Source organism: Tiliqua scincoides, chromosome 2, assembly GCF_035046505.1.
Source record: "Tiliqua scincoides isolate rTilSci1 chromosome 2, rTilSci1.hap2, whole genome shotgun sequence".
NCBI classification, from domain to species: Eukaryota; Metazoa; Chordata; class Lepidosauria; order Squamata; family Scincidae; genus Tiliqua; species Tiliqua scincoides.
Window position 1 is genome coordinate 108,984,707 of NC_089822.1, and position 15,293 is coordinate 108,999,999.

Genomic DNA, 15,293 nt, shown 5'->3' on the forward strand with positions numbered 1-15,293 from the left:
CAGAGGAGTAATCCGATGACCAGAAAGGCGGTATATAAATACCTAGCTGTTGTTGTTATTGTTGTTATTATTATTATTATTAGTTGTTGTTGTTAGTATTGGGATAAGTGGTGAAGTAAGGACTTGCAAGGAAAGTAAGGATCAACACAGCTGAGACAACAACAAAGTATTATCTGAACAACTGTGGATTCTGACCAACAGCCTCCCTTTAAGACCAACTTATTAACATCCACTCTGGTGGTTTTATGGAAACAGCAGGGAAATTGACCAATCCTTCATCCAACACCAGCACACACAGCACACATCTGCTTCCTAGGGCAAGCTATTATCCCAGCAAGAAGATCTCGTTTCTCAGGTTTGGCATTGCCCCTTACCTCGCCCAGCGTGGGCTCCTGGTCTCCCAGGCCCACAATGAGAATGCAGTCAGCTTGGCGGATGCAACGCACTGTCCAGGGTGTCAAGGTGTAGTCAGTCTGGTACAGCACGATGCGATGAATATCTTCCTGCTGAGCCAGCCAGCCGGACAGCCGGTATTCATGGATACTACAGGGAAAAGGGAAAGGGTAAGTAGCTGGTTTCCTCACCGGCTCCTCAACAGTCAGTATGCAAGAGAGATGCCTAACAGAATTTGAGGTGACAACTCCTTTGTTTGCAAGCCTGCAGATAGCGATTGTTATAGTGTGGAAAATATTGGTTGTGGGTTTAGTGATGCTACCTTGCTAAATTGTTTAGTTGACATGGTCCTTTGCAAGGTACAGGTCCTGCCTATTTATACACATATTTTTTATACATGGATTTGACTCAACAAGAATAGCCCCTGCAAATGAGAAGGAATGTGCTGATCCCTGGAGAAGGGGAAAAAGGCACCCCTTTAAAATCAGTTTAAAAGACTGAACAGTCCTTTAACAATAGCCTCCTTAAAGAGAGAGAGAGGGCAGCTGGCTGACAACACATCAACCCTTCTCTCTCCAGCTGCCTCTCCCTTCCCCCTGAGCAATTTGCATTGGTGAAGGGAGGGGCTGAGTGAAGTGGTTGGAGGAGATCTGATTGATGGATTGTCTTCTTAATTACTCTTATCTTAGAGTCAAAAGGTCAGCAAGGCTGTTTTTAAATCACTGGAGCAAAGAAACTTTGTTTTTTAAATGGATTTGCTATAGTGCATTTTTTGCCATCCAGGTGAGTGCTTGGAATGGAACCCATGCGAATAATTAGTCTCAGCCTGTATAGTATTTGCTTAAAGTTAGCTTCACTTTCCATTCGGCAAATGGCTGCTGTTAGCTATGTCCAGGAAGGGGTCAAAAGAGGCTGTCTTCTGGTTATAATAAAAACTTTTCAGTCCTCTCATGTTGGGTGTGGAATTGTGGATTTATTACAGGTTCTATTCCACATATTGGAAGGTTGATCAGAGGCATTTGACTATAGGCATTTTATTAATCAAAATAAGGGCACAATCCTAACAGTGCCCTGGACTGGCGCAAGTCCCTTGCGCCAGTCCAGGAGGGTTGCAAATGTGCTGTAAAGCATGTTTGCACCTCCTTGAGAGTCAGCTAGGCCGGCACATGGACTTGCGCCGGCCTGTGGAGGCTGAATTTGGCCTCCACACGAACATGGGGAGGAAGCCTTGTGTCAGCTCAGCTTGGCCGACGCAAGGCTCTGGGGTGGGTGGGGAGGAGGCAAGAGGGAGGTGTTCCAGGGTGTGGGTAGTGGGAGCTGGGGCTGGGAGTGGGGTTGCCCAGAGCAGTGAAAGCAGGACAGGGACAGTGGCAGGTTTCACTTAATTTTATCAACATTCAGAATTTATTGAAATCACAGAATCTGATTTTTCTGAAGACAGAATTTTGATCTTTTCCCCCTTTGTGTTTAAAGTGGAAGGTGCAGAGAATCTAAATGCTAATAACAACAAATTCCAATTTGCAGCCCAAGGGTACTTTTTGGTCACTTTCCAGCATAAAAAGTGAATCGGCTCCATCTATTAAAATAGCAGAAAATGACTGTTTGGGTGAGGAACCCGGGCTGTGCTCTGATAAGGATCCCACACTCTTGCTTTTTCCTCTGGCCTGAAGGTTACAAAATGGAAAAGAATCCAGAGGACATTCTGAACTACAGACCTGTGAATGAACTTAAGCATGCATATTCACATGAGTACCTGTCCAAGGCAGAGGCTCCAAGTCGAGCCCGGATGATGTCACTGGTGAGCAACAGAGTTGGCCCTACAAAGTCAGAACAATATTGGTCATAAATGAAGGAACTGGGCTAAGGAACAGAAAGTGAGAGAATGCGTGCAGCAGCAGAACTCACCAATGGCATTCAGGGCATGCTTAAGTTCCAGGGTGAAGGCTGCCATGGGCACATCATCACACACTGGAAGGACTGCCACTGTTGAGAGATTACTAGCTGGGTTGGTTAGCTCTGAGCTGGAGGCCATGCCAAGACCAGAACCTATAGGGGAGACACAGTGATCACCACCAAGGCATGTGGTCCTGAAGCGAATGACAGACATGACATACCTGGAGGGCACTGCATGCCACAGCAGTCTAATTCCCTTCACCACTGGGACACCATGAAGTCATATAAGACAGGGACATTCTGCATTGTGCAGCAGGAGGCTGGTGCAGGCCTAAAGGGCATTGCTCCTACCTGGAAAAGGGCCTCGTAACTGCTGCAAGTTCCCCAGGATCTTCTGGCTTAGTAAGTGGATAAGGCGAGTTACAACCTGTGTAAGGCACAAACAGTTTGGAAAGTCAAAGGACATGAGAGCAGAGCCCAGAATCCTGTGGCCTATCTAGCCTGGTACAGGTGAAAGCCACTGTGTTGTTGCCAGTTCGGGAGCAACACACATATGCCAGTTGTACAGTCACACGTGAGGCATCTGGTGTTGTGAACAGAATGGATAAAGGAGGGTGATGCCAGCCTGAGCACCTTACAGTTCAGTGCTAACAGATTCTTAGTCTTCCCACATCTTTGTCTTCCTACTCAAAAATAAAGACTTAAAAAAAAATCACCCGGTGCCATTACACCTGCCCCATCTCAGTGCTGCACTCCTACTCTGCAATGTATCTTGACTTAACCCTTGACAGCATGTTTGTGGATGTCCTTTATGGGACCTTGGCCAAGTATGGGGTAGCCTCAGTAATGTCAACTACTCCAGATAGCTCAGAAGATATTTGCATGATTAAGGTTGCAATCCTAACCACACTTTCCTGAGAGTAAGTCCCATTGAACAAAACAGGACTTACTTCTGAACAGACCTAGTTAGGATTGTGCCCTAAAGGAAACATCCTTTTCTTTGGTGCCCTCACTGAACCTTGTGATCATGTGCTTCAAAGTATCTTGCAACTACTCAGAGATACTGTGCAACTGGGGAGAGAAGGCTGCAGCAGGGCAAGGAGAAGGGGTGGAACACCTGTGGGCCGGCTGCTGGACTCCAACTGCCTTTTCTCCTCCTCCTCCCTACGTCTTCAGGTACATCAGCCTCTGGTGTGCCAGAGGCACAAGCCTTTGGCGCGAGCTGAAGGGCTTTTTGCCCATGGCTCTTCGCCAGTCGATCAAGACAGTGGATCAGGAGACTGTTTGACTCTTTGCTGTGGCCCTTGTTGCTGAGTGGCTCGTCATCTTGGATCCCTGATCATCAGCTCTATACCCTCCCCTTTTATGCAGTGCCTTGCTTGTTTATATTTCACTTGTTAGCCACCTTGTGTGCTCTTTTCTGGAGTGGAAAGGCGGGATATAAATTCTGCAAATAAACAAATAAACTCTGAGATTTTACTTACACACACACACACACACACACACACACACACTCTCATGTATATATATCTCCTGCCATATATTACCCAACATACTTACTGTTCTAATCACTCTTTTCGAAACATATTTTTATGTAAAGACCATATGAAACATCTTTCTCTTTTTCTCTCTGCAAATTCTTCAGAAACTCTGGAACTACTGGTTGCATAATTTAAAAAAAGATTCAAACTCAGAACCTATTTGTGCTCCTAACTTTCAGAACTTTCTCCAAATTCCCAGTCACGCACCTGAGGATAACGCCGTTTGATGTTGTTAAGGGTCCCTTCTGGGAGTTTGGCCAACTCAGTGTCCCTCACAGCATGCACAGTGGTGGCCCGGGCTTGACGGGTCAGGGCTTCTACCTGAAGATGCAGCAGGTGGGTCACATTAGGCAGCCCCCCTCTTAACATTCCTAACACAAAAGGGATCAGCTCCCCAGATGTTAGAGCCATAACAAAAGAAAAATATTTTGGCAGTCATTATTCAAATATAAGTGCAGAAGAAAGGATGGCTAAGAGGGACCAGGAGGATCAGGCAAAAGATGTTTACTGATATTTACTGTGTGTGTCTTTGTTAGGACCAGATCAGAATGAGGGATCAGAGTCTGATCCCGGTGCTTACAAGTCCACCTTGAAGGGGGAATGACAGCCACTGGCCCTTTGAACTGAAGATACTGAAGCGGACTGAAGCAGAGTCCTTGTCTCCCACTAGGCATACATCAGTCTGGTTCCTTGATGCCTGTTCTGCAGCACAAGAGATTACAGAGGTCCCTGGCACGGTCCACAAGCTTGTCTATTACCTTCCTTGTTTACTACCTACCTTCCACAATGGGCTTGCTCTGAGGCAGAGAAGGGCTCATTTAGTAGCTTGGAGTCTGTCTCTTTAAGAAAATGACCATTTCATGAAAGGCCTAGTGTTCTGCCTGAATTGGGCAAGGAAATGTCGAATCCTATTTCTTAAATTCTTTTTATTTAACTTATCTTAATTACTTAAATTCTCAGGCAGGATGGAACAATCAGTTGCAGGTGCAAGAGGCACCTCCAACTTAGCTCCTAGAATTCCTAAAATGATACAGCTTCAGCCTCCCAGAGCTTCTTGCCACAACTGGCTGCTTTGCTCTAGATGCCAATTCTATAGTTTCTCAATATCTGCCCAGTGCTCAGAGCAGTTTGCACTTGAAAGGTGGAAACATACAGGCAGGTTTGTACCAAACGGTATACCCCATTGATGTTTGAAAGCCCAACAAGTTCTGAATGGGGGGTGGGGAGCACGAGCAAGCAGCTGTGTGCAAAGGTGCTTGGCATTTATGCAATGAATGCAATCATTGTACCTAGCCTGTATTCATCTCAGTGCACCCTTTCCCTTGTTAGCACTCACCACTCCAATAAGGTCTCCACGTCCATATTCCCCAACCAACTCCTTCTTGCCACTGTCCTTTTGGATCACAGACCGCAGGCGCCCGTTCAGTACAATGTAAGTACAGTCTGACTTGTCACTTTGCCTGGGAGAAAAGGGAAAGAAGCAGCAGCACTGGTCACACTGTCCATTCTCCTGGATTATACTATTCATTGGACTCCATCATCAAGGAAAGTATTTGAATATTAGTGTCACAACACTAGTGTGTGCGCATCATAGATCTGCTGGGATTTCCTAGGAAGAAGCAGCTCTTTCTTTATGGCAGCTGCAGTCTGGTTCTGACTGAAGGCAATAGGAAAATATCAGAATTTCCCTGTGCAAAGGATAAGCCAAGACTCCACCCACACTTAGATCAGAAAAGTGGTACTTTAGCAATGGAAAAAGGAGAATTCTGGGTTGAGATGAAAAAGGGAGTAAAGGGCCCTTCACCTGTAAAGGGCCCGCCCAGCCTCAACGGCCATCCAGTCAATGGCGAAGTCCATCTGGCGCACAAATGGAGACATGCGGGCTGCCACTGTGTGAGCAACACTCAGTACCACGCTTGGCTGTTCTCGCATAATCCTGGAGTAGGAAAGGAGTCATCGGTTAGTGGTAGAGCACATGTTATGCAACATCAAAAAAAAAACACCAGTTTAGTCCCTAAAATGTTCAGTTTCAAGGGTAGGGAAAAAAACTCAGGACTCACTGACAGTCAGGGTTGACAGTACTAGGTTAGCTAAAACACTGGTTTGGCTCAGTTAAGGCCTGATTGTGGTAAGTGAACTGCTGTGCACATATGTGTATGCACATGTGTATCTAGCCCTTCCAGCAGCTGCCATGCAATTAAAAGAAATGTATGGATTGGGTCTTTGGCAGTTTTTTATACTAGAGCAAGAATGTGTTAAGGCACAGGGAGCCCCTCCATTCATCCAGCCTGTAGCTCACACTCCCTGAATAAAGCAATGAATGGAATCCGGCCTTTTCCTCCATCCTGCCTTTGGGGTTACCCACCTGACCCTGCTCAACTCACAACTCATCCAGGCTACTAGAACAGCAATGGGGGCGGGGGGAAGGAACATGACATGTCACCAACAGAATTAGGATACTCTATGATAAGAGTAATGTGTATGTGCATCACCCACTCGTAGAAGTCGGATTTGGAGATCTTAAGGAAAGTGCAGTCACGATTGGCCTTGATGGTGAAGATAAGTGGCTCCCCAGTGAGCACGGCCAGCTGGCCCACCATCTCCCCAGGTTGGGTCAAGAAGAGGCACACATCTTCCGCCTTGTCAATCATCCGCTGATAAACATGAAGGCAGCCCCACAGCACAAAGTGCAGGCTGACGTCCTGCCAAGAGACACCAGCATAAAAGAGAGCACAGAGACATCAGTGTAACCAGTAGCTCCCCAGGAAATAGGTTCATAAGAACATAAGAACAGCCCCACTGGATCAGGCCATAGGCCCATCTAGTCCAGCTTCCTGTATCTCACAGCGGCCCACCAAATGCCCCAGGGAGCACACCAGATAACAACAGACCTCATCCTGGTGCCCTCCCTTGCATTGGCATTCTGACATAGCCCATATGGCATTCTAACATAGCCCATAGCTCCTAACTGGGTAGGGCAGGAAAGGGCAGAAGAATAAGCAGGAAGCCTACAAATCCGTCTGGAGTGCCACAGGGCTATGGACTACATATTGCAGACTGTTCAAAGACACCTGGAATTTTCCACAAAATTCTAGTACTTTCCATTTCTCCTCCTCAAAAATTTTTTGTTTTAAAGCCACATGTGATGAAAATTTCCAGATCCCTCCCCACCTTCTATCTCAAGCTGGGCTAGTGAATACTCTAAGAACGCTACCATTAGGAGCCAGCCAGGTCTACCATTTGATACCTCTTCCATTTTTTTGTTTCAAGTCTAGAGGCAGTGCTATACATTTCACAACAAACACAATACTATTAAATGAGGGTGGCAGGGAAGCGTTTCCAACAAATTGAGCAACAAAATGATTCATGCAATCATTCATCTTTTGTACAATGGTTCTCAGTTGCTGCATTTGAGTTTTCAAGTGACAAGGCCAGTGACCAGACAGAGCCATATAAGGAACCAGATCTAGAATGAAATGGTTCTCCAACTGTGGGTCTCTGGAGTTAGGAGCCAAGGCTAGAGAAGGAACCAAAGCTATAACTGGTGCTGAGCTTCTTCTGTTGAGAAGGCAAAGATAGGAGGTTCAGCTCCTAGTTACACCACATGTGGCCAATCCAGAAGCCTTACACTACCTGCTAATTGTAAAAAAATAAAGTTGAAACCTTCCTTTTCCCTTCTGTTCTCACATTACTATAATTTCTGTTCATGTTGATTCAGTTTACTTCAACAGGTAGGTAACACAGCAACTGACAAAGGAATTGATTCTTAGAAATGAAAATGTCTCCTTAATTAACTGGGCAAAGAGGCACTTTTTAAAGTGGTGTTCTCTAACAGAGGGAGAGCAATTGTCCCTCTTCACAGCATGGTGTCTTTTCCAGTGGCTATTGCTGTTGTCTCTTGTGTGTCTTTTCTTAGATTGAAAACCATTTGGAGACATGGAACAATTTACAGGTGAACATTGCTTAATGACAGGGATGAGTTCCTCAATCCCTGGTAAGTGACGCTGTCATTAAATGATGTGACCTGTTTAAATTTGGCAAATTTAAACTGATTTGGCAAAAAAGTGACATTTTTATGCTTTATAAGGCATTCTGAGACCTGGGGAAAGCCTTGGAGCCCCCCCTCACTCCTGAGGGTTGTGTTGGGGAAACAGGGATTATTATTAACAGTATTTATATACCGCTTTTCAACTAAAAGTTCACAAAGCGGTTTACAGAGAAAAATCAAACAACTAAATGGCTCCCTGTCCCAAAAGGGCTCACAATCTAAAAAGATGCAAAAGAATACCAGTAGGCAGCCACCAGAACAGACACTGCTGGGGTGAGATGGGCCAGTTACTCTCCCCCTGCTAAAAAAAAGGAGCACCCACTTGAAAAAGTGCCTCTTACCCAATTAGCAGGGGTAAGGTGTTACCCAGAATCCAACACATTAACAAATATTATTATTAATTATTATTATTAACAGTATTTATATAATACTGATCAGTGATGGACCTTCATATATGCAGACAGACTGTCACTGATTGGAATATCACTAAGCAACATTCACCTATATTTAGCTATGTAAACTGCTTTGTGAACTACTTTTTGTTAAAAAGTAATATAGAGGTTGAAACTAATTATTTGTGTGGGTTCCACTCCAAACACTCACCTGGATGGCAAAAAATGCACTATAGCAACTCAATTTAAAAAACAAAGTTTCATAAGAACATAAGAACAGCCCCACTGGATCAGGCCATAGACCCATCTAGTCCAGCTTCCTGTATCTCACAGCGGCCCACCAAATGCCCCAGGGAGCACACCAGATAACAAGAGACCTCATCCTGGTGCCCTCCCCTGCATCTGGCATTCTGACATAACCCATTTCTAAAATCAGGAGGTTGCGCATACACATCATGGCTTGTACCCCATAATGGATTTTTCCTCCAGAAACTTGTCCAATTCCCTTTTAAAGGTGTCTAGGGTAGACGCCAGCACCACATCCTGTGGCAAGGAGTTCCACAGACCGACCACACGCTGAGTAAAGAAATATTTTCTTTTGTCTGTCCTAACCCGCCCAACACTCAATTTTAGTGGATGTCCCCTGGTTCTGGTATTATGTGAGAGTGTAAAGAGCATCTCCCTATCCACTCTGTCCATTCCCTGCATAATTTTGTATGTCTCAATCATGTCCCCCCTCAAGCGTCTCTTTTCTAGGCTGAAGAGGCCCAAACGCCGTAGCCTTTCCTCATAAGGAAGGTGCCCCAGCCCCGTAATCATCTTAGTCGCTCTCTTTTGCACCTTTTCCATTTCCACTATGTCTTTTTTGAGATGCAGCGACCAGAACTGGACACAATACTCCAGGTGTGGCCTTACCATCGATTTGTACAACGGCATTATAATACTAGCCGTTTTGTTCTCAATACCCTTCCTAATGATCCCAAGCATAGAATTGGCCTTCTTCACTGCCGCCGCACATTGGGTCGACACTTTCATCGACCTGTCCACCACCACCCCAAGATCTCTCTCCTGATCTGTCACAGACAGCTCAGAACCCATCAGCCTATATGTGAAGTTTTGATTTTTTGCCCCAATGTGCAAAGAGTTTCTTTGCTCTGTTGATTTAAAAAACAGCCTTGCTGACCTTTATGATGTTAAGATAGTCATTAAGAACAGTCTCTCTCAAAGTGCTTAGAAAGGCTTCACTCTGACCCCTCCCTTCACCAATGCAAAGTATCTTTCTTTCATGTGCTCAGGGGGAAGGGAGTGGTGCCTGGAGAGAGAAGGATTGCTGGATTGTCAGGGAGCTGCCCCCCCTCCCATTAAGGAGGCTACTGTTAAAGGACTGTTCAGTTTTTTAAACTGATTTTAAAGAGGTGCATTTTCCCCCTTCTCCACGGATCAGCACGTTCCTTCTCATTTGCAGGGGCCATTTGTGTTGAGTCAAATCCATGTATAAAATATTCGTGTATAAATAGGCTGAACCTGTGTAAATATTCTTCATAATAATAGCAATAGATTATGTTGTTCAACCATCTGCCCTGGAAGCATCAATCACTGTCCTCTTTGGAAACTTAAGCAGGTGCAATGCAGGTGTCTGGGTGCTGGTTGGTGAGAGACATTCTTGTTGCAGCTAGATTGGTTACCATATTTGGTTTTGTTTAAGTACTGGGGCAGCCTGCATTCAGGTGCCACATCCTCCTCTCTCTGGGATTGGCTACTCCACCAATTTGTGTGCCATCCATTGCGTTAACACTTACCTGATCCCCTTGGCGGGCAATCACTGTCCCTGCCTTGGCATGATGTAGCAACACCCGTTTATTCAGTGAGGAGGGGTCCTGTGGAAAGAGTGAAAAGGTGATAATGAGTTTCCTTTCTGGAATGACAGAGCAGGAGCCAAAGTCCCCAAGTCATTTCAGAACAAGGTAGCAGACACCAGGCCACATCTCAAAACTTTGGCACACCAAGGTTCTTCTCAAGACAAGGCTCTTTACAGAGCCCATGTCCTGAAAAAAAAAATGGCCAAATGATGAGGGGACCCATTCAGATGGAGCAGGGAGGGAAAGAATTTATTGGGTAAAGTGGGAAATGCAGCACTCTGAACACCTCTCAACCAGATTGTCACAGTGAACATTACACTTTAGACCTCCCCCTCAAGCACAGTAAAAGGCACACGGTCACAAAAAGCTAAGCTAGGTTGAAACCTATTTTACAATCATGTTTTGCCCCAAAAATCCAGGGGATTATATTTCTTCACAGAAATCAAAAGGTTCCAAAAACGAAGCAAACAGCACGGTCTCAGTTTCTCTCTCTCTCTCATGTGTCACTTAACTGGTGTGGAAGAGTCCCAGTATGGGCCACCAGCATGATCTGGTAGACAGGGAGGTGGCCTCTGATGTGGGTTCAAACCCACCTTTATTGGGTTGGTTTACATAACAACAGCCATGAGAAACCTGCCTCACAGCAGGTGAGATTTTACCTTAAAATCAAAGGTAAACAAAGGTATACTGCATACAGAGATGTTTATCGAGTGCCAATCACATGGAAAGTCCATGCAAGAGTGTACAGTCCTGGAGCAAAGAAACTTTATGCAGCTCAGGGAACCTAATTGGTAAGCACCTTTATATATGTGCCTCTATTCATTATATGCTCCCTGTCATGAGGCAGCATTTTCCAGCCACTTCCACATCCCTGGTGCAACTTGAAAACCAAACAAAGGTTCCTTAAGCAGCAAAAGTTCCTCTCTACCTCAATCTTCATGAGCTTGACCAGCTCCCGTTTGGCAGCCTCAAAGATGGCACTGGTCTGGCGGCCTTGGTATGGCCCAAAGGGGCAGTCGCCTGTTGCCGAGTCGTCCTCACAATAGTTGTAGTGGTAGATTCCTGATGGCTGCTCTTCCACCGTCACAGACTTTCGTTCCCGAGGTTCATGGGAAACTGACTGCCGAGGACAGGACAAGAGAAGGTCAGAGAAGGCAGAAGGAATAAGAGGCAGGCTGTAAGAAAGACCTCTCAGAGGAATGAACTGAAGCATGCCACTTTTATCAAGCACACCAATCTTCCACCCCTCAATGTCATTGACTGAAGGCTGTTAAACCAAGCTTCAAGCCAAAAATCTTCTCCAATAGCCTCATTATCACAGACACCAGAACACCTACTCGGGCAAAGCCAGCCAACGAGACAGTGCTGTCTTCCTGAAGAGACACAGAGATGCGACCTCGTTCATAGGCCATGTCGAAGTCGGAGCGAGGGCCCTTTTGGATTCCTGGAGAAGAAAAGAGCCTCTTGATCACTATAGTAGCAAAGACAGGAACTTAAAGTCATGGATCCTGCACCTCCATGAGAAAGAAGATGTCAAGGAAGAGACATACCTGAGATATCAACTGGCATGGAGATGCAACGGCTCAGCAGCGGGGCAGCAGGTGGTTCCAGTGCACCTGACTTCAATGGATCACCTGAAAAGACAAGGGGCTCTTAAGTAAAGGCACAATGGCACCATAATCCCACATACACAAGAGGGATTCCACGCTCCAAACCCCAAGGATCCCAGAATCTTTCTCAAGGATTCAAGGATCCCAGAATCTTTCTTAGCGAAATTTTCTCTCCATGGGGAACCAGTGTATATGTACACTGTATATGTTGTGGGCATCCTTCAGTCTCGGAAGACTATGGTGTCACGCTCTGAATGGTGGTTCTGGAACAGAGTGTCCACTCCAGTGCGCGAAGCCTGGGTAAAGTAGGTATGGAGGATAGGCTGTTACCCATGCAGCAAATCCCCCCTCTCCACGTCGCTGAAATGGTCCAAATGAAAGGCAGAGGCCAATACGGTTGGTTCCAGCAGCGTTGCAGGAGTTGCCAGAACGTGACTGTGTTCAGCCATGAACTGCCTCAGGGACTCTGGCTCCGGATTTTGCCTCGAGGTTGACTCCTGAAGCCTTTTCCATAACTGGATGTAGCCACAAGGCAGTGGAGGTTTGGGATCAGAGTTTTCCTTCTCTCAGATGAGCTGCCTTCCCAGGCTGACGAGTCCCATCTACCCGGTGGCTGTTTAGTCGCCTCTTACGACAAGTACAGCCAAACTGAGGGCCTATTCTTATCCCCAGCCCCCAGGGGAAACTGTATATGTACACTGCTATTAAACCACTGTTTCTCAAAATTTAGCACCGGGATCCACATTTTAGAATGAAAATCTGTTGGGACCCACTGGAAACACCCCCCACATGACAAAATCAAATCAAATAAATCAACTAAGGACCCAATCCTATCCAATTTTCCAGCACAGTGCAGCTGTGCCAATGGGGCACACACTACATCTTGTGGTGGGGGAGCAGTCACACAGGCCCCCTTAAGGTAGGGGAACACTGGTTCCCTTACCTTGGGGCTGCTTTGTGGCTGCACTGGTGCTGGAAAATTGGATAGGAATGGGCCCTGTGTAAGTAAATCAAAAGTTTACAATAAGTTTAAAAATTTAATTAAAATAAAGAATGCTCCTAACCCTCCCAAGAAGCTGCTGATCTGTTTTTTAAAAAAATTCCCCAAATATCCCAAAGGCTGCAATCCTATCCACACTAACCCAAGAATAAGCCCCATTGATTACACTGTTAAAAGCATATACATAGTACCTTGTGCAGATCTGTACCATTCCCCAAATGCAGTTACATACAATGTACCATCAAGTCTAATATCTTAAAAATACAATACACATTGAAATCAATGGGGAACCACCTGAAATTGGCTCATGACTCACGTAGTGGGTTCTGACTCAGAGTTTGAGAATCACTGTGAACATTAATTGAGGAACCAGAGTGCACAGTGAGCCAGGGCATTTAAAAGAAACAGTGAAGATGGAGAAGTAGGGAGGCAAAATAGATTGTTAGGTTCCAGGTTCCTCTGTGTTCCCAGACAAATATTTGCAGTGGGACCCCCTCCCCAACTCCTGGGGAACCCCATCGTTAGCAATTACCAACCCATCTTTAGTTCAGCACATTATTCTTTACAATGAGGAAGTACAAGCATGCACCCAGCAGGTATCCCTAGGGTGGGAGTACAGTATGCCAGTCACAGATCTTGGAGTCTGGGGCAAGAGTCTTTTCTTCTCTCTTAACAGGTCTCCTCACCTGTCACTCACTGGTTTATATTTAGCGAGAGAAAAACAGGCAACTTGGAGGGACGGGAGGAGGACTGAGACACTGGGGTACTTTCAATTCTCCTCAGTTGGAAGGAGCCAAAAGTTGCTCTTCAGGTCATTCTTCAAAGGGATTAGCAATCCTCCTCTACTCCAGAAACTGGCCAAAGTTGGGGGAAGTGAGTGGGTTTGTTCTCTAAACTCAACAGTGACCCCCCAAGTTTTTATTTCTCCCCTTAGTAATGAATGGCTGCATCCATGAACCTTACATGGGTTCATTCACAGGTGGAGCTTCCTTATCACCCTCACCTTCACCTGAAAGGAGAACAACAGGGCCAGCTGGAAGACAAGGGTTATTCAGTGGGATGGGAGAGGCTGAAGTAAGGCAACTGACTGATTAATAGTTCCAGCTATCTGGAGGGAAGGAGAGTTCAGAAAAGGTCTTGATGAAGGAGAGAACTTGACTGTTTCAAGCACAGGATCAGCATGGTTGAAGATAAAATGAGAGCTGGGAATGAAAGGATAGGGCAGGTGAGTTCATGGCTCTCTGGGTAATCAGCCAGTGTAGAAGGAAATGTTTTGTTGCTAGTATTTATAGAGCCTGAGGCTTTCTAGGAAAAGCCTGGAACATAGGAAGGCACACATGGGAAGCAGAGAATCTATCCCACCAACTTCCTACTGACAAGTCAGCAAACACCCATGGCAGACCTCCTTACCTTGGTCCCTAGAAGCAGAATCCAGCTGCCTTCCAGCACTCTCTTTGGCATCCTCAATAGAGGAGGTGCTAATGACCCGCTTGCTATGGCGCACAGGGCTGGTCCGGGAGGTGTGGCCCGCCTGGGGGAAAAGCCGCAGGGTCTGCATCTCCTGGGAATGAGAAACACACCCACATCTATCCAAGAAGGGGGTGGGAAAGCCAGAAAGCACCACCTAACCAAGCTTCTTCTGCTTGAAAAATCCCATCCCCTGGCCTGAATGCTCAAAGCCTTAACCCATTTGTGGTTCCTCAAGGGTGAAGGTAATGAACTCTGCAAATGCTCAGAGATTATTTACCACTACTTGACATTGCCAGGGGCCAAGTCCTAGCACTGAAAGCAAGTTCCAGCAGGACGTAAGTCATGGTAATGTTTAAAGCCTGCACTAAAAGATGCCAAGGTTTGCCCCAAACCCGCATACGTTCCTTGGACTTCCAAGCCCAAGAAATGAAGTGCTTGCCTAGGTATCTCCCAACAACTAACCCTGCAAGTGACAGGTTTTGTGCCTCACTAGGAGGGGAGGAGAGAAGGGCTACCAAGGATGCAACTGGGCTGGCCAGAAACTGGCTGGTCACTCACATGGCTGAAAAGCTCATTGGTCAGGCCAAGGTAGTTGTGCAAGGCCAAGAAGGTGACTCTCTGCAGGCGCACCATTATAATCTGAAATCGGAAGAAGCAGCAGTGTAGGTCAGAAGGAGTGTAAAAAACAGGGGGAGGTTTGAATGGCTGCAGGGATGTGGTAGGGTGAATAAGTTCCTCATGGGAGACAATATGTGCCAAGGGGGAATGCAAGCCCTTGGGGTGCAGTTGGTGTTAAAACACTTGCAAAAGAAAAGCACCTTTCTTCTAGTTCCTATGGGGCTTTTCACCCATAAGCTCATCGTTGAAGGTTTTGCATAACCCACCAAACAGGAGCTGGCTTTGCTTTCTTCCTGAGGGCCACTTCAGTCAGAGCATAGAATTTGGGGGCCCTTAACACAGAGTGCTAGTCACAGCCCTTATGGGTCTTGTCTGCTGGTTCCAGATAAAGGCCTTCCTCCACCATCTCTCTGACAAAAACTTGGACCACTTCACATGTTACAATGATCTTATTGCATGTTTGAAAACA

At 46.0% G+C, this 15,293-nt stretch overlaps 1 protein-coding gene across 6 annotated transcripts in view; it reads right to left on the minus strand.

Annotated features, from left to right (window-relative positions):
- PNPLA6 (patatin like phospholipase domain containing 6) overlaps positions 1 to 15,293 on the minus strand; it is a 54,157-nt gene that overhangs the window by 19,967 nt on the left and 18,897 nt on the right. For all 6 annotated transcript variants that reach the window (XM_066618543.1, XM_066618546.1, XM_066618547.1 and 3 more), the window contains 14 exons: positions 14,765 to 14,845; positions 14,147 to 14,297; positions 11,677 to 11,760; positions 11,464 to 11,570; positions 11,055 to 11,246; positions 10,067 to 10,144; positions 6,324 to 6,529; positions 5,632 to 5,763; positions 5,164 to 5,287; positions 4,035 to 4,148; positions 2,638 to 2,713; positions 2,299 to 2,439; positions 2,147 to 2,210; positions 375 to 543 (listed from right to left, as the gene is read on the minus strand). In XM_066618543.1, the coding sequence (XP_066474640.1) occupies positions 375 to 543; positions 2,147 to 2,210; positions 2,299 to 2,439; positions 2,638 to 2,713; positions 4,035 to 4,148; positions 5,164 to 5,287; positions 5,632 to 5,763; positions 6,324 to 6,529; positions 10,067 to 10,144; positions 11,055 to 11,246; positions 11,464 to 11,570; positions 11,677 to 11,760; positions 14,147 to 14,297; positions 14,765 to 14,845 (1,719 nt within the window). The remainder of the gene's footprint in view (positions 1 to 374; positions 544 to 2,146; positions 2,211 to 2,298; positions 2,440 to 2,637; positions 2,714 to 4,034; positions 4,149 to 5,163; positions 5,288 to 5,631; positions 5,764 to 6,323; positions 6,530 to 10,066; positions 10,145 to 11,054; positions 11,247 to 11,463; positions 11,571 to 11,676; positions 11,761 to 14,146; positions 14,298 to 14,764; positions 14,846 to 15,293) is intronic.